Source organism: Cyprinodon variegatus, unplaced genomic scaffold, assembly GCF_000732505.1.
Source record: "Cyprinodon variegatus isolate N-32 unplaced genomic scaffold, C_variegatus-1.0 Scaffold386, whole genome shotgun sequence".
NCBI lineage: Eukaryota > Metazoa > Chordata > Actinopteri > Cyprinodontiformes > Cyprinodontidae > Cyprinodon > Cyprinodon variegatus.
This window is the reverse complement of record NW_015150839.1, coordinates 772,476-799,568: the sequence shown is the minus strand read 5'-3', so window position 1 is coordinate 799,568 and position 27,093 is coordinate 772,476. Positions and strand designations below refer to the sequence as shown.

General features: G+C 35.3%; 3 protein-coding genes across 3 annotated transcripts; 2 read left to right on the top strand and 1 right to left on the bottom strand.

The window, feature by feature from the left end:
* Positions 1-426: 426 nt before the first annotated feature.
* LOC107092587 (GLIPR1-like protein 1) lies at positions 427-6,648 on the top strand. The gene is made up of 6 exons (XM_015387150.1): positions 427-594; positions 2,470-2,718; positions 4,829-4,941; positions 6,064-6,146; positions 6,257-6,283; positions 6,363-6,648. Exons 1-6 carry the CDS (start codon positions 442-444, stop codon positions 6,509-6,511), a joined length of 774 nt encoding a protein of 257 aa, XP_015242636.1. The 5' UTR covers positions 427-441; the 3' UTR covers positions 6,512-6,648.
* Positions 6,649-7,945: 1,297 nt separating this feature from the next.
* On the bottom strand, positions 7,946-14,655 carry krr1 (KRR1, small subunit (SSU) processome component, homolog (yeast)). The gene is made up of 10 exons (XM_015387139.1): positions 14,553-14,655; positions 13,431-13,606; positions 11,975-12,109; positions 11,766-11,891; positions 10,933-11,016; positions 10,426-10,482; positions 9,978-10,148; positions 9,098-9,175; positions 8,839-8,935; positions 7,946-8,761 (listed from the first exon to the last, which is right to left on the bottom strand). The coding sequence occupies exons 1-10, from the start codon at positions 14,626-14,628 to the stop codon at positions 8,613-8,615; spliced, it is 1,149 nt and encodes a 382-aa protein (XP_015242625.1). The 5' UTR covers positions 14,629-14,655; the 3' UTR covers positions 7,946-8,612.
* Positions 14,656-18,215: 3,560 nt separating this feature from the next.
* On the top strand, positions 18,216-20,692 carry LOC107092586 (axonemal dynein light intermediate polypeptide 1-like). Its single transcript, XM_015387149.1, has 5 exons — positions 18,216-18,346; positions 18,414-18,583; positions 19,805-19,971; positions 20,378-20,530; positions 20,639-20,692. Exons 1-5 carry the CDS (start codon positions 18,216-18,218, stop codon positions 20,690-20,692), a joined length of 675 nt encoding a protein of 224 aa, XP_015242635.1.
* Positions 20,693-27,093: the final 6,401 nt, after the last annotated feature.

Below are 27,093 nucleotides of genomic sequence, written 5' to 3'. Positions count from 1 at the left end.
ACAGGTTTCATTTGTGCCAGAGCTTTATTTATTTATTTTTTTTGTTTCTAAATGGTCTGACATTTTACTCATGTGCCATCAAATACAACAAGGAATTCAATGTTGATTCTTTAGATTTTTGTCAGGTCCTGCTGCAGCATAAAGTATCACCAAACCATGACAGTTCCACCTCCATTTTCATAGTAGGTATTAAAATCTATCAGATGTGGTTTATACCAAATAAAAAAAATTAAAAACGAGCCCTGCCCCAAAATGCATGAATCATAATGCTGCTTTTGGAAAGCTGCATTAAGAGTGTGATGCGCATCATTGGTGAGGAAATTTTCTTGTCAATATTTTTTTTAAAAGCACTCTGCATCCTGTTTCTCAAGATCGAATCATTTCCTGTGTCACTTCAACTCGTTTCAGTTTACAGACTGAGCTTCACAGAGAACTGAGAGGATGTTGCTGTGGGCCGTGGTTATCCTGGATTTGGGGACTTTGTCCATGTCCCTACCTCAGATCAGTGACAAGAACTTCACTGCAGAATGTGTGAGGGAGCACAATGAAGCCCGCTCAGCTGTCAGCCCATCTTCGAGCAACATGCTTTACATGGTAAGTACTGCACACCTCACCTGTGTTTCACTTTAAAAAAAACGAGACCAAGCAGTGTTTACTGTTTAAGCACCAACATTTATGGCATACTGTTAGAATGTACTTTCTTTCAGTTATGCCGTTAAAAAAGGGGAAGCTTGCAAAAGCTACATACAGTGTTGCACTCATACGACTTCCCCAAAAATAACACAAATGCTATGTTTAACTGACTTAACCAAGTTATGTCAACCGGTTCAAATTAGCTTATTTAATTAAGTGCAAAGAGTATCACGTGGATACTTTAATAATAACTATTACAGACAACTAAGGATTACTAAATCCAGCATTATAGACTTAGATTTGTATAACTTATTGCTGCTAGTAAAACTTAACAGATACTAATACGATGTAATCATACTAGTTTGGTTCAGTTTAAAAGGTATTCTTGAATTCTAATTCAGGGCCAAGACACTTCACCCAAATTACCTACTGTGGTTACAATGTAGCTTGCCACCATGAGTGTGTGAGTGTGTGTGTGGGGGTTAAGAACTGAAGGCCTAAAGCACTTTGGTCAAGTCTCCTAACTTAAAAAAAAGCACTGTATAGTTAGTATTTACCAGTTGCATTGATGTTATTGAGTTTCATTGATGGAGTTTCTTATATTGCAAATTAACGGTTATATTTTCTATGATTTTAAATTTCCTTTATAAAAGTATCAAACCTTTTACATTGCAGTGTCCATATAATCTGTAAAACTCCCTGCATAATTATAATAAAGCAATTTATATGCATGAAACAAGCGGAACACTATGGCGATAGCCATACTGCTCTACTTGTGAAAGTAAAATCTTTTGGAATCTTTTTGGAATCAAGACAATCATTCTTTTTGCCACATTGCCAGACAGGACACTGTTTAAAAAAAAAAGTATCAAACCTAAACTCTTAACTATATTAATAAGAAGATAAATGGCCTGTACTTATTTAGCACAGCTATCCTGGGTCTCACTGACAGAAGCCGCTGTACACCGGCTCCACCAGGCCTTTTGACCACCATCAGTAGGCAATTCAGGTGAAGTTGGTTGCCTTTGGACACAATGGCACCTAAAATCAGCCTCAGGACTTGAACTAACAACCCTTTAGTTGCAGGAGGAGAGACTCTTGCATATGACACCAGTGTTACCCCTGAAGTCCTGTCTCAGACAAGATATTTCGTTGTGAATAAAAAGAACCATAGTTGCATGAAATAACTGAATATAAAACACATTTTCAAATAACACAGTTAGCATGATGCAAAGCACCCTGGGAAATAACAGGAAATCCACTTCCATTAACTGCTACAGACAATATTCTTTTGCCTAAAATCTATTTTTTACATTAAATTAAAACTGCTTATGTTTAGCAGAAAAAAAATTTATTTTAAGTATTAAACTGACTATAAGATATATGCATGAAACATGCCAAGTCCCAGTCTTATTTCTCACATGGGAAGTAACTATAAATGATATTAATTAAAGCATGTAAACCTATTTCATATTAAGTAACAGAATTATAAGGAAATTAATCCCTTTTGATTCAATATATATTTGTGTTATTTTAATTACAATTTCACTTGTTAATGTTACGCATATCAAGATAGTTTTGTTGGTAATCTGACTATAAAACAGTTAACTAGAGCCAAATGTATTTCTATTTATTTTTTTATTTTGCAGCTACCACAATTTAAACATTATAATACATAAAATACTCTTTCTGAGTGGATTTTTCTTAATTCACAATACAGTGAAACTAATAATGTATTTCAAAGTAATCACCTAGAATCAGAAATTCCTGTTCTTATAAATGATTAAAGCGAAATAACAATTGCTGTGTTTCATGTCGTTGCATGTGCTGATGAAGTCATGGGACGAAGCGTTGGCCGTTACTGCCAGAGCATGGGCCAAACACTGCCAATTTAAGCACAACATCTACCTGAAGGAGGTCCAGCGTGTGCACCCTACCTATCATTCTGTAGGAGAAAACATATGGGTGGGGACCCCGCCGTCGCACTTCAGCGTAAAGGGAGCCTTGAAAAGTTGGGTGGATGAAAAGCAGTTTTACAGCTACGAGGCAAACAGCTGCAAAGGCATGTGTGGTCATTACACACAGGTATGTGCACAGTGAGAACACTGTTCATCTACAGCTGATTCAGGTGTGGGACACCTTTATTTGATCAGTATCTGACATTAACACTCAGCTTTTCCTGTTTTATGACACCTGAGATCAATGTTTTCAGTCTGCTAAATTCCAGAACAGTGTCAAATTTTCCACAAATAAAGTTTGGATTACTATGCTTTTAAACCGGAGGTCTTGAACAGGGGGTCCGTGACCCCTAGGGGGTCAACGGAGGTACTGCATGGGGGTCGCGAAAGTTTCGGTTGGTTAGACTTTTTATATATATTCTCCCCCTGCATTTTTTCCACTAATTGAATTGAATTCAACACACTGTAGTAAACAGATAAATGGAGGCAGAAGATGTCTTTTAGTCATCAATGCTCACATTCAGCGACACACAGGAGCTTTTTCAAGCTGGGTACCGTTTCATTCACAACACCTGTCCCATCAACCAGGAATCAGAATCCTAAATGCTTTAATAATCCTAGGGAGAAATTACTTTCCTTGCATTACTCCATCTGTGATAGAGTGACTATTGGACCAATTTGATTTAACACAAATTCATATGATATATATAATTAGGGGGTCCTTGCTCCATCTCACCATCAGTTTGGGGGTCCTTGGCCCTGGAAACCCCTGTTTTAAACAGTTTGAGTAAGTCGGTTTGATTATGTCAGGACTTGCAAGCTCCGTGAAGGGTTATTTTAACAATATGAGTTAAATTAGAACTAACCGGACAAATTAGCTAATCAAACCTGCTGGAAAAATCAAATCTCCCCAGATATCAATTAAAGACCTGGTACCTTCCTAAGGGACAGTTTCCATATACTTAAAGATGGTGACTTGATTAGTTCAAACAATGATATGGCAGGATAAACACCAGGTAGACATTCATTTTTTGAAAAGTGCTTAATAACTTAGGAGGGAAAGCAAAATGTCTTGTGACGATACAGACTGCTGCAAAGGAAGAAGCCATTTCTGCAAAAGCAACATAAAAAGGTCAGATTTATACACGCAAACTGGGACAGAAATTTTACCTTCGGACGTATTTAGCAGTGATAAATTTTGTTAAATCTGAAGTAAAAAAGTGGGAGGATCATATGGGTGTTTTGTGACAGCAGAGACTGGTATACTTCAAGAAACTGCAGGGCAACTGTGGATCAGTGGGTAGAGTAATACTGTTTCACTAAGAAGCTTTCAACTTTGATTCTAGCTTCTTCCTGAAAGGCACCTAAAGTTGGTGACTGACCTGTGTATTGGTGTATGAACATGTAAAAACTGTGAGCTAAGTTGGTTGTTTGGACTTCTACTCAGTATTAAGGATAACAAATAGGAACCTCTGAACTTTAAGAACTGACTTAAAACGGGAAATATTGAATTTGATTTTACCCTTAATAGGGCAAGTTAGCGTTTTTGATCACTTGCATACCCCTTAAAAATGGAGTCCCCCCATCCCTCAGTGAGTTCTAGAAGCACAATATCTATATCCAGCCATTCAGCAAAGATGCTGCTACATGGCTGCATATCTTAATTGGCATTTGACCAATTGGATGAACCCTTGAATGATAGATTACCTACTGTAAATAAAGTAGGAAAAAAGTTAAGATAAGCAAAAAAAGGTAAAAAGCTAACTGAAAATTTCAAAAGTAAAGTTCAAAATTTAATAAGCCTAGTTAACAATTATATTTAGGTTTATTAGATACAAAACTAAAGTGCCAGTTTTAGCATTAATGTCTCAAAGGTTATGCTGGACCAAAAAAAATGTGTTTCTTTCACTGTCAGGGTGTTTTTCATGAATTTCTAATTGAAGCACTTTTGTTATTTTTCTTAGTATATTAAGGCAAGTTGGCGTTTCTTGTTATTACATTGACATACATTTTTGCCATCAAAATATCCATACTTTTTTTTTTATGTTACAAAGGTAATAAGGTCTTGTCCTGGATTCCAATAACTGTATTGACTTGAAATTTTGTTTTTCAAACTATTTCATTGAGTGCCCTATAAAGGGTTAATGTCAGACAGAGAAAAAAAGCTAATGTGAGATTTAAGGCGGCATAATGTACATAAACATCTGGTCTTGACTGCATCACACTTGCGTTTTCAGGTTGTGTGGGCAAACAGCTACAAGGTTGGCTGCGCTGTCCAGCTCTGCCCAAATGGCATTAAACACTTCGATGGCCGTGAGGGTGCAATTTTCGTATGCAACTACGCCCCAAGGTAACCTGAACTCTGTATTTAATGAGAAAGGAAGTGGTTTTAAAAAAATATAGACCTGATGAGGCAGGAAATGGTATACCAACAAACTCCTCAACAGCAACCGCTTGTTTTCTATTTTTAAAGCCAAGCTGCACATTGAGAACTAGAAGCCTATTTAACGGTTCAGGACTAATAACAAACAGGAGGTTTGGTTCAAAGGTCTCTGGACCAAAAATGATGCTTCCTTTAGCAGTATTACTGGATCTCAGCAGGATTTGACATTGATGATCACTCACTTTATTTAGAGCTGCTATACATCTTGGTTTGCCTTTCTGGACAGGTTCAGACCCTACTTGAAAAAAAACTGAACATTTAGAGACCACAAAAATCACATGTGGTGTTCCCCAAGGATCCATCTTAGGGTGCCTCCTATTGAATATCTACATGCCCCTCTAACTCAGATCTCAATGAACAAGAAAAGTTAACGTACGTTAAGATTTCATCAAGTGATTATAAACCCATTTAAGATTTGGGTTAATAAACAAATAGTAGAAATCGACACATTGATGGGACAATATTTTTTTGCATCAAAATAATTGAAATTATTATTATTTATTTATTTTTTTGGAGCATTTAAAGGTTAGCACACAGCTTCAGGTAATCTAGCTAGAAACCACCAATAATCAATTTGGGTGATAGACTCAACCCTGAACCTTCATAAGCTCATTGCGATGGTAACAACCTCGGCCTTCAGTCACTTAAAGAACGTCTCCAGGATTTAAGGACTAATTGCAACGGGTCTGGCCAAAGGTCATAGTCGGCATACCCAGAAACAGAACCAAACATGGAGAACTTGTTTTAATTCTTATGCTCCATTAATCTGTAATAAACTCCAAGATAACTGTTGTTGTTTTAAAATCTATTTGTTAAAAGTGCACTTTGGCTGTGCTATCGAGACAGTCCATTCATTTTAATCAAAAAACATTTTTTTTCTTTCAAATATGAATTTTATTCATTTTTGTTCTCTAGAATAACTTGCGTTAGCTCCAGCAACTGGTTTGTACTTATCCTTCATTTCTCATGTACAGCACTTTGAATTGTTTTGCTATTGAAATATAAAAATTAACTTGATGTGTCTTGCAGCGGTAATTGGTTTGGAAAAAAGCCTTATGCTGAGGGGAATTCCTGCTCTGAATGCAAAGACATTTGTGAGCGCGGTCTCTGCCGTAAGTATTATGCTTAATAGTTGAAGTAATGAATTTAACAACAATTATTGGACTCATTTTTCTGAACTTACATGCATGGAGTGGGAAATAAAGCTTGTGTGTCTCTGCAGGGAGTGGAGAACGAGACAAACTAAGAAGTAAGTCCAAAAAGCCAGAAATGTTCAAAATAAAAGTGACAATTTATAAAAAAAAATCTGACTTTTGGTTTTCGTTTAGGCTACAGCTGGACTCCGGACTGGGACCCCGACAACTTTAGCAAAAATTTTAAAGTTATCCTGATTGTCCGGCCAATTTTCCTCATCCTGGTATGCATTTCTGCATACGCTGTCCGTTATTTTTACCCTGATGTCTTCTGCTACGAGTAGACCTTTTGTTGTTAAAGTAGAACCAGACAGACACCTCATTTATTTTAGTATTTTATTCTTAAAATAGTTGCATTTGTTCTTGAATTGAGGAGGTCAGTGAGACACTTTGCCAATGGAACAACATAATTTAAATATGAAATAAGAACAAATAATTGCATTGTCTTATTTCAAGTGCATGTTATTTAATTATTCTTATGTTAAGAGTAAAAATACTCATTCCGTTTGCAAATTATCTTATTTACCTACTCAAATTTAAGGGTAAATACATTTCAGAAATGTTGACTTATTTCTAGATCATTTTTGCCGTGTACCACTGTATTCAACATTTCTTCCCACAAAAATGAACAGATTTTTAACATCAAAGAGAAGCTGATTTCAAACTGCAGAACACCATGGAATCTGCTGTAATATACTTTTCTTAAAGTCTTGTAATGGACATGAATAAACAAAAATATCCCCCTAAAGAAAAACAATGGGTAAAATCCACCAAGCCAAGTAAAACTGGACAATAACAGGTTAAAAAAAGACACTTGAGTGACTGGAGCATTTCAATTGAAAAGCATTTTACAAGTACAGGAGTGTTTGTCGTTTTACTGGATCTATTTAACGTGTTCCATATTTTTGACTCTTTACAAAGTCTAAATCAAGCCCTTTAATTCCAAATGCTAGTTTTTTATTTATTAATTTCTGCATTTTTCTTTTTAGTCATTCTTCTGTTTTAATCATGATGCTCCTCTCTGATTTGATATATTCTGTAAAGCCCTTCCTGTGTGGATGAGTTACGTCCTTTTTCATTGTATAGTAATGTGATGGAAAGTACATTTATTTGTTTGTACTTCTTTTTTTTTTTTTTTAAGGTAGTTCCCAACTTTAATTTGTACTTTTACCAGAGTAGTTTTTAAGAATGTTTCTCAGTTAAATTCAACAAACATTTGTTACCGAGTGAAAATGAAAACAGGTAAAATAAAGAGGAAAAGCAGGGATAGTAATCAGCCCGTAGGGGGCGCTGACACAAACCCGAACTATAGTTAAACTGGATCTATCAGTTATTATACAGAATTAACTGCCTACCTTTAACAACTCAACATAGAACCTGTAAGCATGTGGAGGTTATGAAAAAATAAAAGGTTTGAGTTTAGTTAGAAACTTTTTTTTGGACGGTGGTGGTTGAAGGGCCTTTTTTTGTCTTAAGCAACCGCACGTCATGTGAAGCTTAAATAAGCATCGTTAGCTTTAACCTGGTAAAAATGTGTTACTGCAGGTCTTTAAAAGGTGGAGAGTATTTAGTTTAGGCCTCAGACTATGACCATGTAAACTTACCGAATAGGTTTGCAAAAGTAAAACTCAATGTTTCCTGAGCAAATGATCAGATTCATCCCTTTATAAAAACACACAGTACCTCCCAATGATTTACTTCATTAGGTACCTTTAAATAACAGGTGTTGTGTATTGCTCTATATAAATACAGTATGTCAACATGTTTGTCTTTTACATGCGTGCTTCTTTAATTCTCAACAGCTTAATATATAATTTTTTTAATGAAATTGACTAAAAGGATCTTCTTCTCACACAAAAGTAACAGTTTTACTTGAAATAGCTCCAATAAAGTACTTTGTGCTGTTTTCTAGTTATATTTGTATTAATGTCAACTTTTTATGTTTTTACTGGAATTAATATTTTTACAGTCTCTCAACCTACACATAGCGCCTGCTAGCTCTCCCTCTAAAAACACCATAAAGCCTCTGAAACTGCTTTTGGTCTTGGGAACATTAGTGAGGATAATATCAGTGGAATCTCAACACAAGGATGACAAAACAGTTTATAGAAGCAGGATTCAAGTCATTAAAAAAAAAAACTTTACTTTTACAGATGCTACCGCTATCATCAGTTCAAAACTGCGGCACAGGGCAGGAAATGGAGACAAGGAAGTAAGAAATGCGACTCTGTACATCATCTTTAACAGTCTTTGTATCTTAAAAGAATGAAAACTTGTTTGGGACTTAAACTCTGAAAGAAATGTTTCACTCCTTTGCATTTCCAATGTCTGTCTTCTGTCCAACAAACAGCAAATGTTAAAAACACGATGGAGCTGGATGTGTTCTTAGCCTTTGTCTTTTGTTTTCTTCTTCTTTTTGTCTGTGGTGTTGCTGGTGGGTGGAGCCGGGATCACAGGTGGAGCTCCCAGTTTCTTTGTTTTGGCCTTTTTGACTTTGTCCTTAATGGCTTCGATGTCCAGCTTCCCTTCTGGAGCTGCAACACAAACAGATGGTTAATCAGTCACCCTTAGAAGTCAATCCTCTCATCTCTGACCTGTGTTTTCTATCTACCTTTAACTGTTTTCTTCATTAATGGCTTCTCTTTAGGAGGAATGAAGGCTTTGTTCCGCTCCTCCTGCTTCTTGGTCAGTGCTTCTGTTTGTTTGACCTGAGGAAGGAAAAAGGTTGCAAAAAAGGTCACATCAGCCATTCTTCAAAAGGATGGAAATTCATGTTTTTTTTTTTTTTTTTTTTTTTTTCACTAACCTTTAATGAAAACATGTTTTCAGTAGGAACTAAGCACTAGAAAAATAACAAAAAAAAATCTTACCTTAATTTCCTCCATCTTCTTCCGCCTTTTCGCGCTTTCACGCAAAAAGAATTCACCCGAGGCAAGCTCCTTATCAACCTGTGAGAGAGTCCAAACCGTTAAAACTCCTTATAACTATGGACCCTTCTGATCTGATCATGCATTTCTTTTCAGCAGTAACTTTAAAAAACACAAAGCTTCCTTGTGTGGCATCACTGGAAAATCCTGTACAGGGAAGAAATGCCCCCTTTATTGATATGGGCTGAAATGCCGCTCAGGGTGGAAGAAGCCATTATAAAAAAGCAATATAAATTATTTTGAAAACATGCCAAGTGGTCTGTTGGAACTAAAACTGAGGTAAACAACTTTTAGATTAATGGAAAGAGGGAGACGCTTGTGAACCTGTGAATGCCATCCCAGCTGTAATGTATGGAAGTGGCAGCATGATGTCATGGGACTGATTGCACTACAGTGAATGACTCGAGTAAAAAAGAAAAAGAAAAAAAATGGAAACAGCATTTTGGGACAAAAGGAAAGCAAGTTAAAGCTACTAAATGGACAATGCCTATTATTATACTGCCAAATAAGTAATAAGGTGACATAAGGGCTATGATATTAAATGTTTTGGATTGTCAATCTCAATGAAAACATTTAAAAAAAGATTCTCCAACAAGAAACTTCTGGCTTCTAATTTAAAGGTTTAGGGTCTAGAAAATATTCCGGTAATCTCAAATAATTAAAAACCATTGGAAGATTATCTATTTCTTTTCAATTTAATCTAATATTTGATTTCACCAAAATCACTTAAAATTTTCTCTTACACTTTGATGTTTACAATGCATGGTAAAAATCATAGTAGTGACACATACATTCATTATTTTACACACAAACTCTTTCTCACCTTGCTTTCTGGCTGTGTGGGTGGGAACGGTGTGTACTCCTTCTTCACACTCTTCTTCTTAGGCTCTTTGCGCTTGGAGAGGTTTTTGGAGCGGAACTTGGGCAGGAAGCGTTCCCAATTCTGTGTCCGCAGGTCCGGGTCTTTAGAAAGTTCCTGTTTGATCATCAGTGTCTGGCGGTAAAGACGGGGAGAGTGATAAACGGTTAAGGCACATTGGCGGAACACCAGTGACGGTTAAAGGTTTAATGGTTGCGCCGACTAGCGTCTTATTTTTCATGCCTTCAGCTCCAGATGAAGCCAACCCTGGCTTTCAAACCCAGAGAGATTTATTTCAGTCAGGAAATCAAGAACAAGGATGGAAAAATCTTCATTAGACATGAATGCAGATTTGTAGCTTGAACTGGAAACCCGTTAACCTGACTATGCATCTGAGAGCAGCTGAATATACCTTGATGTTGTAGATGGGGTGGATGTTCTTCATGGTGTCCATTACCACTTTTCGTACCTGTATAATACAAGATTTTAGTGGCAATGAATTGGTTACAAAGAAGCGATCAAAAATGAGCATTTATTAATTCAGTTTATTATGAAAAACCTAATTAATTTATAAAAATAGTATAGGTTTTTTTCGTTTTCTTACTGGAATCAAAACTAGGTACTCAAACAAAAACCCTTCAGTTTACTTTTTTGCTTTATATGGGAACAATTATTTAATTAGTGAAGGAAACTGGAAATCATTTTTTTTCTTAAAATAAAAATATTGATAATAAAAACATTTGGGGGCGTCTTTTCAGGTAATTCAACCTATTGGTATTTTGGTACAATAACACCACATTTGCTGTAGTATATTTATTAAAATGTTTTGTTGTATTGAACAGTTTCTGATCTGAATATGCTACACACCATATTTCCTAATACTAACCCTGCTAATGACAGGCCGCTGAGAGATTCTTACCTCCTTCAGGCCACTGTAGGGCCCCAGTGCTGACACGGTGTTTCCCTGCACCATCACATAGCAGTTGGTCAACAACTCTAATGCCTAAACATGAGAAAACAAATGATATAATGATTAATTTGCAGAGAGGCGATGAGTTTGATTATGTGGCTTAAACACATTGCTGCCACCTAGTGGTATTGAGCTAATAATGAAATTGAAGCGTCCCTGTAGGAGCAGAAGTCTGGGGCTAAAATAGTCTTAAAATTAACAAACCCTACATCTGCGATGCACACATGTACAGGGCAATGATGCACAATCTTATATATTAACAAGACAAGATTCAAAAAAGTATTTGTGATGCACAATTATGTCTTTATTTACAACCTACCAGTGATATTTGAATTTCAATGCAATGGATTTTTGAGACTCATCTGATGTGGCTTGATGCAAAAATGCATTTTTTTTTTAAAGCCATGATTTGCAAACAATTAGATAACTCCATTATTTCAGGCAATCACAAGAACCTATATTGCATGGTGATATATTTGTCACATGGCGAGTGGGATGTGCTTGTTTGAATCATTAAGTGCATGTTCAACGCTTGCCCCTTGCACGTGTGGGTTTTGTTCTGTGCATGTGCAAATCTTCTCCTGTACATGTGTGGATCACAGATGTGAGTTTGTAAATATTGAGACTCTTCTAAAGCCATACAAATGTGAATCTTGTTAAACACGTGTTTAAACAAAGCTTTTATGCTAAAATAGGTTTAATGCAACAACTTTTATATGAATGTTTAAATAAAATCAACAAGCTAAATTCCATAATAATGGAAACCTGCATCGACAGCTTACTTTTAAGGTGGAGCCCTTGGGGCCGATCAGCCGCTGCCTTCGCTTTACAAACCGCTCTCTGTTCCTCACCATGGTCCCGATTTTGATGATGTCACAAGCCACGTCATCTTGTAATATGCGGACAGCCTGGAAACAATAATCGATAACGATCAGTGGTTGGTTAGCAGTGAATGTGTTAAAGGTTGGAACTCAAATTAACGGGTCTTTACCTGCTCATATGGGACACTCCTCGCCAGCAGCTTGATGAGGTCTCTTGCTTTCACGATAGCATACGGGTCGAAGGTCTTCTTGGTGGTGCTGACGGTCATGCTGCCCTCTATCAGGTCCAGAGAGGCTTTGATGTGCTGAGAAAAACACAAACAGCACATTACATCTAGGCTGCTTCTGAAAGTGGCAATCCGTATAAACAGCTTTATTTTCTTTTTTTTATTTTAAAGACACTTGATTAGGCTGAAAATACAATCCCTAAAAATGTATCCGAGTAAAAAAAAACTTAAAAGCTATGCCAACCATCACTGTGTGAAAAGTAACTAGTCCTTAAACCCAAAATATGACTGAGATGTGATAACTGGGTGTTTAAAAACCAATATGGAGCACTTTCTTTTCAGAATGAATGGCTCTTTAACAGCTACTATGAAAGCATCTCAATAAGCTTTGAGCCTGGACTTTAACTAGGCCACTCCAGAACCTTTAGGTGTGAAAATGAGCCATCAACAATGATCGGAACTTTTCATTTATATCTGAAAGCATCATCTTGTGCATTTAAAAGAGCTTTAATTGTTTGATTCTTTTTTCTTTGACAAAATATGATCAAACATTTAAGATTAATTGTGATCTAACAACTTTTCTAAAGAGTAGGTTTATTTTAAAGAGTCGTTATCAGCCAGAAAACTGCAATCAGGGCACGCCTAAAACTGGGATCCTGTCTCAATGCAACCAAGGTTAAAAGGGAATCACCTTTAGTTTTAAATCATTGTTGAAACAAAACTGTAAAGGTCCAAAGATGAAATATATGAAAAGGCATTGATTTAACTTTGTCAGTTAAAACATAGTTTTCATGATCCCACTTTGCAATCGAGGGCAGGATTAGCATCTGCTTTTTATTTGCAATCTGGATTCCAGGTGGAAAGGTTTTCTCTGCTCTTTTCCCCGTTTTTTTTTTTTTTTTGGCCCCGGATTATAATGTAGCGGTCTTGGGTTTGGTGTTGTATTGAAGAAAAGAATAAGAAAAATAAATTAAATGTGAATTAAAAGCAAAATAAAGAGAGGTAATATCAGCATATCTGCATCATCACCTTATTGTTGTCAATTAGTTTCTTGCTGCACTTGAATGCAGCACCTGAACAGTCATCTGTTCCTTGACCAAAGAGAGCTTTCAATGACGTACTAGTTTATTATGATAATTTCACACCAAGTATTTGATTAGTTTTGATTGAAGGATTCATCTATTCAGTTTACCTGCTTGACAAAGCAAATGTTTCACTGAAATTGCTACAGGGAGCTAATATATTCATGTTTATATGTTACAGGAGGGTAATTGCAGAAATCCCTTTCTTAGGATGAACAGTTTAAATTAAAACTATCAGATTGTTTTATATAACTTTAACATCAGGTGTCTCCATCGACTTGAATTGCGGTTTATGGATGTAGACTGTGTGTACGTACTGCCTCTCCTAAAGCGTTCTCCACCAGCGGCCAGCACTCCTTTAGATAAGCTTCCCTGTATTTAGGGAACAGCGTGGCGAAGCTGCTCTCCTCCAGCAGCCCCCGAGGATTGTCATCTCGAGTGAACGCCGGCTCCTTCCACCCATCAGGAACAGTCAGGAGCTCAGATTCGTCCACTGCAAGGCAAAAAAATAAAAGATAACACAATCAGTAAACAAAGAACACCATCCATTCATTCTTTTTCTTCTGCTTTATCCGGGGCCGGGTCGCAGAGGCAGCAGACTAAGCTAGACAAGCTAAAGTCGGTCCTGGTAACTGAGCTCTGAGCCCAATCTAGAAGGGTGCACCCAGCCACCCTGCGATACAGCGACTGCATCACTGCTGATGCCATTATGATGTGTCCCTTACTAGTGAACATGACCCTGAGATACCTGAACTCCTACACTTGAGACAAGGACTCTCCACCGACCTGAAGAGGAGAGTCTACCTTTCTCCAGTGGAAAAAAAATGGCTTCAGAGGTGCTGATCCTCATCCCACTATCACTGTTTTTTTATATAAAAAATAATAAAACTATTAATACTTTTTTTTTAAAACAGAAAAAACATCTGATTCCATATGCCTTCCTTTGTTCAGGTCTAAAAGTAAAAAAGGCAACTGAAGTTCAAACTGAGCATCAGAGGAAGAGAGATTTAACGTGACTTTAAATGTGGATCAGCTGTTGGTTCATGTAGCTGCTGGTCTGTGTTTACAGATTATCCAGTGAGGGATGAATAAATGTCTGAGGAAGGACAGGCAGACTGATTCAAGACGATCAAGAGTTACATTAAAAAAATAATTGCAGCCATATTCATTTGATTTAATAAACAAATATCTATGTTTATTAAGTTGTCTTTCTCCACAAAATACATTAATATCGTCAAATTCAGTGTTGAAGTATCTTAAATCATGCTATTTTTTAAAAAAATCGTCTTTAAATCTAGAAAGGAAATGTATGTTTGATCTACTTTATTAATGAACGCGACATGTTAGTGAAATCTTTATAGACGGTTATTAAAAAAAAATATCTCCCTATTTCCGGGTAGCAGTTAATAGTCTCTGACTCGGTAGGATTCAGAACTTACCTTGCATTTTGTTTTTTGAGTTTTTTTTAGCTGTTTGGCTTCCACTCATGCCGTCTTTAGGCATGGAGGACGCCATTTTTGAGAAGCGGAAACGACGCAAAAAGACGCGTCTTCTTCTTCTTCTTCTTCTTTGTCTTTGTGAAGTTTGATGGCGGTTGGCAAACAACTTGAAGGCGCATTACCGCCACCTACTGGTAGGTGTTGTGGAACAAAATGACAGTATTTCTTTTTTTATATTGCAAAAAAGAACATACATGAACAATATAGAACATTAACAATTACAAACTTATACAACAACAAAGGGCTTTACAGAACAAAACTATTATTTTAAAATGTCAAAATCAAATGTAATCTAAGCTTGAGGGTTATAATAATTATTTAAGGGCAGTTTTAATTACGGTAGCATGGTTTTAGTATTTGAACTACATTTTAAGGATTCTATATAGATTGGAAATTAGTTTTTTGTTGTAAATATTTGGAGGTGTGGAAATTTACCAAAAATAATAAAACAAATCTATAAGATATAAAAGTTCTGTTTTGATAAGTTCACATTTCTCCATCCCAAACAATATATCTTTAGCTTTTAAAGTAATGTTAAGATTTTTTTGGTATAATTACAATCCCAAAAAAGATGAATAAGCTTTTCTTCATTATTTTTACAAACAATACACATTTATATTTTTTTTATCAAAAATGCTTTAACAGGATAAACATTATGAATAATTTTATAAGAAATTTCTCTTACTTTATTGTTTATTAAGTATTCTTTTAAGGAACAACCAAGTCCACTTCCAATAAAATATTGGTCCAACATCTCGTAATAGAATATTTCTTAACCTTTTGTCCGTTGTTTTCTTACTTTTAAAAGGACAATCATAATAAATATTAATGAAGTTTGGATCAAAACTTGGCCCTGAGTAAATTTGAAGTGTGGGTAAAGATGATAAAAGCTTTAATGAGCCACTGGGAATTGCGTCAAACACAACAGCATATCCTTTAGGGGTAATAGGAAATTGGAAAAGTGACATAAAGTCAGAATAAGACAATAAATGAGCATTTGGATTTAATAATTGGCTTACAAGTAATATTCCCCTATAAAACCATTTTCTAAAATATTGTCTTATTTTTGTATTTAATGTCTTCATTATTCCAGATATAATATTTTAAAATAACAGTATTGTAGCCAATCTACTTACCTGCTTTACTGTTATATCCAAAGTATAATAATCATCCTCTGTCTTTATTTTAAATAAATCGTATTTATTATTAACAATATCCTACACTTTTATATTTTATTCTTAATTTAATTAACTAAATCCTCCTTCTATCTCTATGATTTATTCATTTGTATTACATTTTCTAACATATCCATTTATTAACTAAATCACTATCCATTTACTATTAAACATCTTAAATTGTTTTGTTTTAATTAACACCTAAACTAATAACCAGAAGTTATTAAAGGTTTGTTATCTTATTGGGCAGGTTTCCATCATTATCTTTTTTAATTAAAAAAACTTTTTAAAAGTGTTACTAAAAAAAGCGAATTGAGAAAGCTTCCTGGAGAGGTGGCGAAACATCTTCAAATCTTGGAAACCAAGTCCAGTGAATTGTTTTTTAAACTTTTACGGAATACTAAAAAAAAGCTAAACTAAAAAGATGATAAACCCTGTGCCTGTGTTATTATAAGTTTGGATCCATTTTTATCAGAAGGAACAAAATACAAAAAAATGTCTCGCTTTTATTTTAAAAGTGACTTTAACATGTAAACTCTTCAAAACTTATAAGACTTAAAGTCCAAACATTTTTTTCCTTTCTGAGCAATTTTTCTTATGATTATTGTCCCCCTTTTACAGCTCTGTATTACTTTCTTTCATTTTATGTTTTGTTTTATTTTTGTCCTGCCTGTCAGGAAATGTAAATCTGAGACTATTTTTTTTATAATGATTAATTACGTCAAAGTCAATAAACAATCCACTGGACTTGATTTCCAAGGTTTGAAGATGTTTCGCTTCCCGTCCAGGAAGCTTTCTCAATTCAAATGTCTGGATTCGCATTGAGTTTGAGTCTTTATATAGACAAGGAGTTGTATTGCTTGGAAACATGCAAATTGAAACTGGCGAGCGGGTAATTTGCTTCTAACGTTAGCCTGTAATATCTGAAACCTGTCTATGATTCTGAAGGTCGGTCGTTAAAGGGGGGGATTGTTCACCTGGCTGAAGAGAGGAGGTACTTTGTTCGTCTGTGATGGGGTGGGGGGTGTGGTGATACCTGGAAGGAATCAACTCAATAACTGAATTGCAAGTTTTTGGAAGCTGGAATCTGAGTCCACCACCTCTGTTTAAAGTTGTTTTTCTCTCTTAACATAGATGTCTTCCTTCACACCCCTCTCAAACCACCTATTTTCCTTATCCAGAATGTGAGCATTCTGGTCCTCAAAAACTCCCTTTCCTTCCTAAGAGAACTAAGACAACTTCCTCTTTTATGAACTGGAAAGGTTCATAAAAGAGGAACTTTTCAGTTTATTATAATTGCTGAAAGGTTTTAGAGCGCTCTTTTCTAACTCCTGATGGTCCAATTTTTGGAATCACATGATGTTTTTTTTTTTTTTTTAAACAACCAAAATATGGTTCAGCATAAAAATGTATCCAGAAAATTTAAAATAAAATGTATATTTCATGTTTTAAAAGTGATCAAAGTAAGCTTTTTATTGACTGAAAGATGTCAAATTAATACAAAGAGAAACATGAAAGTAAATTACAATAAAGTATTTAATATATTAGGGTTAATTAGGGTGAAATTAGCCTGAATCTTTTTACAAAGATAAATTAATTAATAATTTTTTTTAAATCCAATTTCTCTATCTTAAAAAATACAGTCTGATTGACATTTTTTAACTGAAAGTAATGTAACAAACTGACATATAATTGTTCTGTCAGATTTATCCCAGCGAATTTCAAAAATATATAACTGCTAGAAAAGAAGGTTGCCATGACAACATTACAGAGACAACATTAACTGCAACAACTTTAAACCAAGGACATTTTTATTTGTACAGGCTTAACATTTTTTTCTTTCTTACATAAAAAAAGGAAGTGTAAAAATGAATTCATCATCTGATTCGCTTCTTAAATTCGATATTTCAGTTTTGGTAAAGAGCTCCAAATCTCAAAAGGTGAGTAACAGCCGAGACGGTCGGTACTAATAGGCAAGAAAAAAAATGGAACATAAATCCAAACACTGAAAAGCTTTATAGATGCAATAAAATAAATTTCAGTATCATCAGATGGCATAATTAGAATTTTAAAATAATCATACTCAAGCATATATATGGATATATTTCAATTATTTTATGTTTTTTTTAGGTTAATTGGCATTTTTAAGCTGCACTTAGGTGTGCATATGAGTATTAATAAATTCACATTAATTGTAATAAAATATATATATATATATATATAAGTTCTAGTATTTTTAATTTATATAGATTTAGCATTAAAAAACAGTCCATAAACCTGACTTTATGAGTATATCTCCTTTAAAAACCTCATTCATATGAGATTTCATTTCAAAATCTCAGCAAAAACTTAAGAGTTGGAGACTTTGTCTAAATAATTTAAATAAATAACACAAAGTTGATTTAGGATCAACCTATTAGCCATACTAATGTTTCATCTTATCACGTTCCTGCAGTGGGCCCGCTTCACACAAAATCCATCGCTTCCTGAATCCAAATATGCAGCCGCTGAAGGTCCCACCGTGAAGAAAGAGATTCTGGATGCCATCCATCCACCAAAGTACCTCTGCTCTTATTTAGCAAACTCTTTCATTTAGTTCCGACTTCCTAACTATCATATGTTGCAGGGAATGGTCAAAAGGAAACAAAGTGTGGGTGCAGAAGGTATCCAGTGCACCTTCTACCAGAGCAGATCTCCTCCAGCTGCAGGAACAGCTGGATATGAAGCTGGAGCAGGAACAGGCCCGACACGCAGGCATCTGTCCCATCCGCAGAGAGCTTTATTCTCAGTGTTTTGGTAAAGACATTCAATTTCTCATTATATAATTTCACTGAGGGTTTTGCACAGCTACAATAGTTATTGCCATGATTATTCTATTCATTTAGGCCCTTTTACTTGTGCAGCCGGAGCTCTATGTTCAGTGGTGGAATCATTAAACAGCCACTTCAATTTAGATAAAAAGAACTAAGATATAAAACTAGAATTTATTGAAAATGTTTCTGTCCTATGAGTGAAAAGCAGATGATAAAAGTTTAAAAATCTAAAGTGATAAAGTCTGTTTAGTAAGTTGATGCTGAATTACATGTTTTTTTAAAGTCATCAAAGCTTTTTTACCTTATTCTGGATATTTGACCAATCGCCCAGGCAGATAACAAGATTTTCTTAGGATGGATATTTTTAATATGTTAGGTTAAATTGCCAGATTTAACCTAACATATTATATTATATTATACGCTAAGGGTTTCACTTTTGTAAAATATGTCTGTTCACTTGAGGGTGAATGAAACTTGCAGTTTTTCACATGGAAAAATCAAATGATCTCTGGAGAAAAGATTTATTACAAAAGGAGACTGTGCCATGATGGTGATACAGATATTTAACATAACAAAGAGCTTTTAAAATTTTAAATTCCAACATATCTGTCAAGGCAGCGCTGCTATACAGCTCAAAAAACAGGAAAATATAACTAAATTCAAAGATTTCCCCTCGTAAATATATGGTTAAAAGACTGACCTAATTAGATCCTTTAATGCAAACACAAGTTAAAGCTGCCTTTTAAATAAACCCGATTCACCTGTAACCTGGACGATATATGAATCCCTATCCTTAGATGAATTGTTAAAGGTTTTGATTAAATATTTTATATTTTACAGATATAAACAAACTATAAATTAGTTAACATTATCTGCCAAGAACGGTGGTCAAAATCCAACATGATCTAACAGAAGCTAGAGAATAAATACAAATATATATGACTGCTCTGCCACTCTGACCTGCAATATTAACCTTTAGTTTTTTTTATTATTAAAGATTTTTAGGAAGGAAAACTATGTTGTTGTTTAATCCTTGCTCCAAATAAGTCCAAATTTATAAAATGTGTTCAGATTATGATTTTATGTAAAAAAAATCAAACCTGACACCTCTAAGAAGGGGATTTTCTACATAGCAGGATTTAAAATTTCATACTTCATTTAAAATGTGTTCACCTGTAACCTCAACAGCGCATTTATTTCTTAGATGAATTAATCAGGCAGGAAAGCGTCCTCTGTGAGGAGAGGGGTCTGCTTCTGCTGCGACTCAGAGATGAGATCAGAATGAGCATGGCAGCCCACCAGAAGCTGTACGAAAACACCCTCTCTCATGGCATCAGGCATGTCATGAGAAAAGAGGATTTACAAGAACGGGTAAGGGTCGATTTAATCATCATTTGTGATTAAAAATTGAATAAGAAACAAGATTGAATCGTGTTAACCAGGCATCCCCAAACTCGGTCCTCAAGGCCCCCTGTCCTGCAGGTTTTAGAGGTTTCCTTGCTCCAGCACAGCTGATTGTAATTTAAAGCTGATTAACAGGCTTTTGGTCTACTGCAATCATTATAATCAGCTGTGCTAAAGCAGGGAAACTTCTAAAACCTGCAGGACAGGGGGCCTTAAGGACCGAGTTTGGGGATGCCTGGTGTTAACAATGTATAGCCTAAACTGTGATATTACATTGTAAGCAGAAAGCAGCAGTTCTTTCCAGAAGCAGCAGATGACTCTGGAGTTCCTACTGTGATTTTTTGTGTGTGTGTGTTTTGTATCACATTTGTAGATTAGAGTTCTGGAAAATGAGAAGCAGGAACTGCTGAAAGAAATAAATGAACAAAAAGAGAACAGTGATGCGAATAAGAAGAGACAAACTGAGATGAGAGAAACAGCAGAAAAGAAGTATGATGAGGAGAAGCAAACCAATCAAAAGTCAAAGGTGACATTTCTATCTATCTATACATCTATCTATCTATCTATATCTATCTATCTATCTATCTATCTATCTGTTCAAATACTTATAGTAATACATTGTTTTTGTTTTCAGATGAAGCTGTATTCAGAGGCAGGAATACTTAAGGAAAGGAAACGAGATGAATAGCAGATACATATACATACATATATATGTATATGTATGTTTTTGTTTTTTAAGTTACTGTTCAGTACTTCTGTGTTTATACAAATGAATTCCGCTTGTTATTCTGTTTTCAACATTTTGAACCGATTAACGTGCAAAACTCTTCTTCAACATCTATTAAAAAAAAACTGTAACCTTGATTTCAAATGTAAACAGTTACACCAAATAAACCTATAAATAAACAGCTTGTTTTCGTAAATATACAGCAGTAAACATGTCATATAAAACCAGAAATAAAGAAAGCAATAAAGACAATGCGCTTTATGATTGCTTTACTGCGGTTTCATTTCATTACAGATGTGGGCAAGTTAGGGCAATTTTTTCTGGACTTTTTGATATCAGAACACACGCCCCTATTTTTTCCTATGTTAAAGCCTGGAATATATTTTTGTATCACATCATATTTAGAGACAGACTCTCTGATTCATAAAATAAACTGCATTTTAATTCATTTGAAAATAATTGTAAATGGCTTCATTTAAAACAGCTCATGTGGATTAATAGAATTTAAAAACTCCCAAATTGAGTAAATACACCTTAAATAAAGGGACAGTTTCTCTTAAATTTCTGGTAAGATGCTGCTGCTGCAGTAAAAAGTGTATTTGTTCATTTATTTACTGAAAAATAAGGAGGAATTAAGCATGTAAATGAAAAATTAATAGTTTTAATTAATGGTGAAAATTAAACACAAGCGCCCCCTACTGGATAAGATAAATACAGCTTGGGTTCTATGAAAATATGCTGCAGGATTTTTAAAATATTTATTTTGATTAGCAGGTTTTCCATTTTATATTCACTGCAAACAAGGGCTGCAAGGCAGAGGTGACTTTTTCTTTTTAGTATATCTATGAAAGGTTAGTTCACATAGGAGTGAACAAAGTAGTCCACAGATTAACTTTCATCTGTGTGAGGATCCCTCTCCACCACCTGCTGCCTCCTCCTCCAGATTCCCAGCATGCACTCCTGCCGTGTCAGTATCAAGTTTAGAAATCTCCCAACTCATCTGTCCAAGTACAACGTGTTCCAGTGCGAATCTGTGCTATTACACCAGATGGCCACAAGATGGAGCTGTTTACTGGCGGATGGGCCTCCCTGCAGCGATGGCTTCAGAAAGTTGAAGCTGTGGAGTGAGAGAGAAGGAAGCAGGGGAGGTCGAAGGACGTTACATGCGTTTAGTGTCCCACTGGGAACTTTTTGTTTGGCTGTTTGGGGGCAGCTTGGGTTTATACTCCCTCCATTGGCACCATATGCCACCAGAGGCCAGACTGTCACATCAAATGAGAATCTCCAGGGTGATGGCATAACTGTCTGAGGAGTTACTATATATATGGAGAAACATTAAGCTATTTAATTGAAACAAACAAAAAATAATATAGTTATATTTTCACGCTTACTCCCCTTCCCCACCTGTTGCTTTCCCTACTAGTTAGCCGGTATTTCCCTTGTAATACTTTACCTGCTTTGGGATAATGTTATATATATATATATATATATAGATAGATAGATAGATGGATAGATTTTTGATATATGTTTTGCTGCTGTAAACACCAGAATTTCCCCACTGTTGGACAATAAAGGGATATTCAATTCTAAATTTGTATTTATTTATTTATTTGCATTTAAAAAGCACAAGTGGTTAAACCATATTCTATTGTAGAAAAGAAACCAGAGGTTTGACAAATCCAAAGGAATTAAATATCATTTTTAGTAGTTAAAAATATGTGATAAACCATGTTTTTAATATATAAGTCGGAATCTTTATACCTGCTTGGACACATTTAGTCAAGATTTGATTAGATAGCAAACATCAGTTAGTATTATTTTATTACAGAAACACCACTGTAGATGTTTTCACAGAAAAGTTTCACAATTCTTCGCTTTAACAGAGCAAAATTAATTAATCTGTTGTCCTACAATCAGTGTGTATCTAGATCTCAAGTTTTGAAAAAAGAAATGATGAGTTGCATAAAAACAAACTTTAAATGTGTAAATAGTTAAGAATAATTTAGTCAAGGCTTGCCTTAAATAAAAAACATATATATTATACAGAGCTGGTGATCTAAATCCCAAAACGGCAGTCACGTTTCACAGAAAATAACATGTGCCAATCCAGATAAAGGTCATTTTTATCTTGGATTTTAAAGCACAGTTTATTAAATGTATTTATTTAAAACAGATCTAGCCTTTTACTCAAGCAGGATAATAGAAACTTGTTTTGTTTCGTACAATAAGTATATTTAGGACCAGCTTTGCGCAATGATCACGAGCTATAACACGATAACGTCCAATAATATTGTAAATATAATATTATAACACAAGAGTAATAATTGCTGCACAGCTGAAAACAAATAATAGCAGTTAACTCTCCGGGTAATCTAGGGAGGATTTAACGTTCACTTCAAACATGCTAACAGTTCTCTTAGCGATACTTTTTGTCAGTGTAAAATGTGAAGCATTTAAAAGATGGAAAAACATCTGAATCCCCGACAAAATGTTTTAAAAATATTCGAGTAACACCATGATGTTAAGAGGTTGGAATGTAACTCGCTAGCTGAGCTAGCTTAAATGCGATTAGCTAACAAGTGCGGTCTCTTCCTATAGTGGTGGTGTCTGCTTTTATTTGCTGATAATAAAAGCACAGATTATATCCTTCTCCTTGGTGTGAGGTTCCAACGAGTAATTGGATTAACACGGATATCACCGCGGTGGTTAGTTTTTTAGCTAACATTCACAGTGCTAGCTAGCTAGCCAGCGCGTGAGCGTATCCGTTAGCCCAGAAATGGGATGGCAGAGTGGGGGAGCACAAAGAGGCGCGAGGTGAACTCCGGCGCGCGGCGCTTAAAAGGCGAAAAAAGCAGCACCGTTTTCCAAACCGCACACAAAAAACCGACACGCGCTTTTTTCACCGCTGTCTTGTGTCAATTCCTCAAAATGGGGTCTGCTAACGTGCGTCTCCGCCATTTTGTGACAGGTTTTTTTTCTCTCTCTCTCATTGAGCAAAGGGGTACGTGTAATGGTTGAATGTAACCCCATCAAGAAAATATCCGCTTTGGCAGCAACAGCGAGAAGGGATCAGGAGCAATTTCAACCGTCCCACCCCCGCCTCCCCCCTCTGTAGGATAAAGTTGGTTTGAGTAGGTCAGCAAGAGGTAGAGGCAGTCCACAGCAACCACTGACCAAGTGTGCAGCAACAGATTGCACAAAGGAAAGCACCCATTCACACCTGTGACATGTATGTATAAATATATATATATATATATATATATATAAACATCACATATAACCTTCTTGCATACACAAAAGGGATGAAATGAGGTTTATATGCATATATATGTATAAATACACACACACAAAAGGATTATATATATGAGGTTTATATGTATGTTTATCTATCTATCTATATATATATATCTATATATATATCTATATATATAGATATATATACAAAAGGAATTAAATACTTGCAGACGAAAGCTTAATCGCTGCACTTTATCTGTGTTTTGAGTCTGTTTTTTTTAGCTATCCTTAAAATTTGAGGATAAAGATCTGAGCTAGTTATTAAAACTTTAGAATATCTCCAATATGCGCTTTACATCCTCTCTTAATTCACGCTCTTGATGTGTACTTTAAGAATAGGATAGGATAGAATAGAGTAGAATAGAAAATCCCTTCATTGTCCCACAATGGGACACTGACAGAGTGACAACCTAGGACTGTATGGTTTTGTTAATCGTTATTGTAATAAATTTCCCATAATGAAAATTTCCGATTTATCACCTGAATGATGAGAAAAAATAAAATGTAAAAACTTTAAAACTCCAGACAGGATGCAGGAATTCCAGAAACATTATTAAAGGTGATCACTGTGGGATATTTTGTGATATAAATCCCACTTCTGTATGTACCTGGTGTATTATTTGAAATGTGTATCGTTTTTCAGCAGCAGTATTTGTAAAGCTATTATTGCTTATGTGGTGGCCTAGTGGTTAGGACATAGAGCTTGGAATCCTGAGGTTCTGAGTTTGAGCCCCATTCCCATAGACTGCCGTTGACCCCATACTGCTGCCTGGGGCGCCCCGCGATGGCAGCCCACTGCTCCCCTAAAGGATGGGTTAAATGCAGAGGTAAATTTCTCCAATGTGAGATCAATACAGTTCAATTATCTTATCATAGCTATACAATGACCTGAGAAAGACTATGAGGAATAATAATTATTGTTATTATTAATTGATCGCTCCTTTCAACTTCACTTTTATCATTATCATGATAGAACTGCATTAAAAATGGATACATCCAGCCCTGCACCCTATATGTACCTACTTTTAAACCTCTTTATTGATGGTAAAATGGGAATTATACTTACTTTAGCACTGAATTAGCCTTTAAATAGTATAAGGGAACATTGAGTGTATGCTGTTATAAGTAATTTATGAGCACTGTATAAATGCCATGAAAAGCTAGCGATTAACCGTTAAATGTATATATACTACGAAACTTCAGATTTATTGAGTGACATTTAAATGTCTATCATTTTCAATCTAAAAACCTGCTCATCAATCCTCAACAAGAATCTTTGCTTTCCAGTTTTTATAAACAAAAGTTTATAAACTGTTATAATAAGATTCTTTCTTTGCAAGGACATTTACCAATGGGTGGTTTTAGACCGGGGCCAACAGGGGCCAGTGCCCTAGTACAGCTGGCCCCTGTACTGAAAACATTCAGCGCAAACATTTAGATATAAGCAGGCCAATTTTTCTTGAAGTTAGAGTATTCACCCCTTGATATAAGAGGGCAAATGTGTAGATTGAATAAGATTATTTAAAATAATAAGAAAAAAACAACAATTAAAATGTTTTATCATAGATCCTAATATACTGATTTTATGAAATTTGAACTCTAAGGCTGTATCTGAACATCTGCCCTAACCCCTAAATCACTACATAGAGTGGGGACTACATACATAGTGGACTTTATAGTGAACTTAAAGATTCGGACAGATGATCACTATTTTTTGCTCCCTGTTGGTCACGTGACTCCGTCTACTGGCATTGTTTCTGCGCCATCTTTGTTATTTGTCACCACTGTGACAACAAATCCCATGATGCTTTGCAAGGAGAGCTCTCACAAAGTATTCTGAAGTATATCTGGTCATTTAGTGACCATGGATGATAACTACTTTTCAAGATGCATTGTGGGAAAAATCGAGCCAAGAGCTTTTTCATCCACTAGACGTTTGGACACTCATCTAAGATGCAGTAATCACTATATAATGTCCTATATAGTGATTAGGGCAGTCATTCAGACAAAGGTTTAGGTTAGTTTTTATATCAGTGTTTACAGTATTATATCAAATGATTTCTGTCATCGAAAGAAGAGACTATAACTGATTTGTCCTGTGGACCAATTTTACATTTTATCTTTGAAATATAGTTTCAGAGTTATTTATATATTTCAGTCAGCAATAAGCTTTAGCCGTACTAAGATAGGATTGCAGTTTTCATTAGAGTCTGCAACCTTAGACAACTTTTATTGTCATTTTGTATACACAGAGAGTATAAAAAGTATATAAAACTAAATTTCAATTAGTATAGCTTTCAGGTAGTGAATGAGCAGCATCTTAGCAGTGAAATGAACATTTCAATTTCATAAAGAGTAGCAGTGATCAAATGCAAACAAATGTAATTTTTATCATTTTTGATCACGGACATTGCTTATGATTTCAGAGGGAATAGCATTTTCAGAAAACCAAAAGCAAGAACAAATGTAAAACAACATTGTATTTATTTTGTTGGGGTTGATGTATGGAACAAATTAGATCAGGAGCTAAAAGATTATACAACGTTAACAAGGTTTAAAAACATATTTAAGAACAATACGATAAAAAAAAATTATGAAACACGTGAATGCAATAAAGAGCAGTAAAATATTTGGTGCGTTTTTTTATTTTGTAGAATAATAATTTTTCCTTAAATCATACGTTCATATGTATTATAAATGGTAGCCATCTTTTTTCTTTTTCTTTTTATTTCTAGTCCAATGTAAATTGGCTTTGGAGGGTTTGCATTATAAGCTTCTTGCTTCTGCCAATACACCCTTTTTCCGACTGTTTTAATTTCTGTCAATGGCGTAAATATCGGTAAGCAGAAACTGCAGTTGCTTATGGGCCCCCAACCTCTTAGGGGCCCCGTCACTGACACCTGGTTGGCCCCCTTTGCAATTGTGGATTAGGATGTATGATTGCAGACGTAATGGTGCGAAAAATTCCTCTTAAACCCACCTGATATTATCCTGTCTGACCGGACCTTATTTATACCGCAACACATGGCAGATTTCAACAGGATTGTGAGCCGTTTAAACACAACACC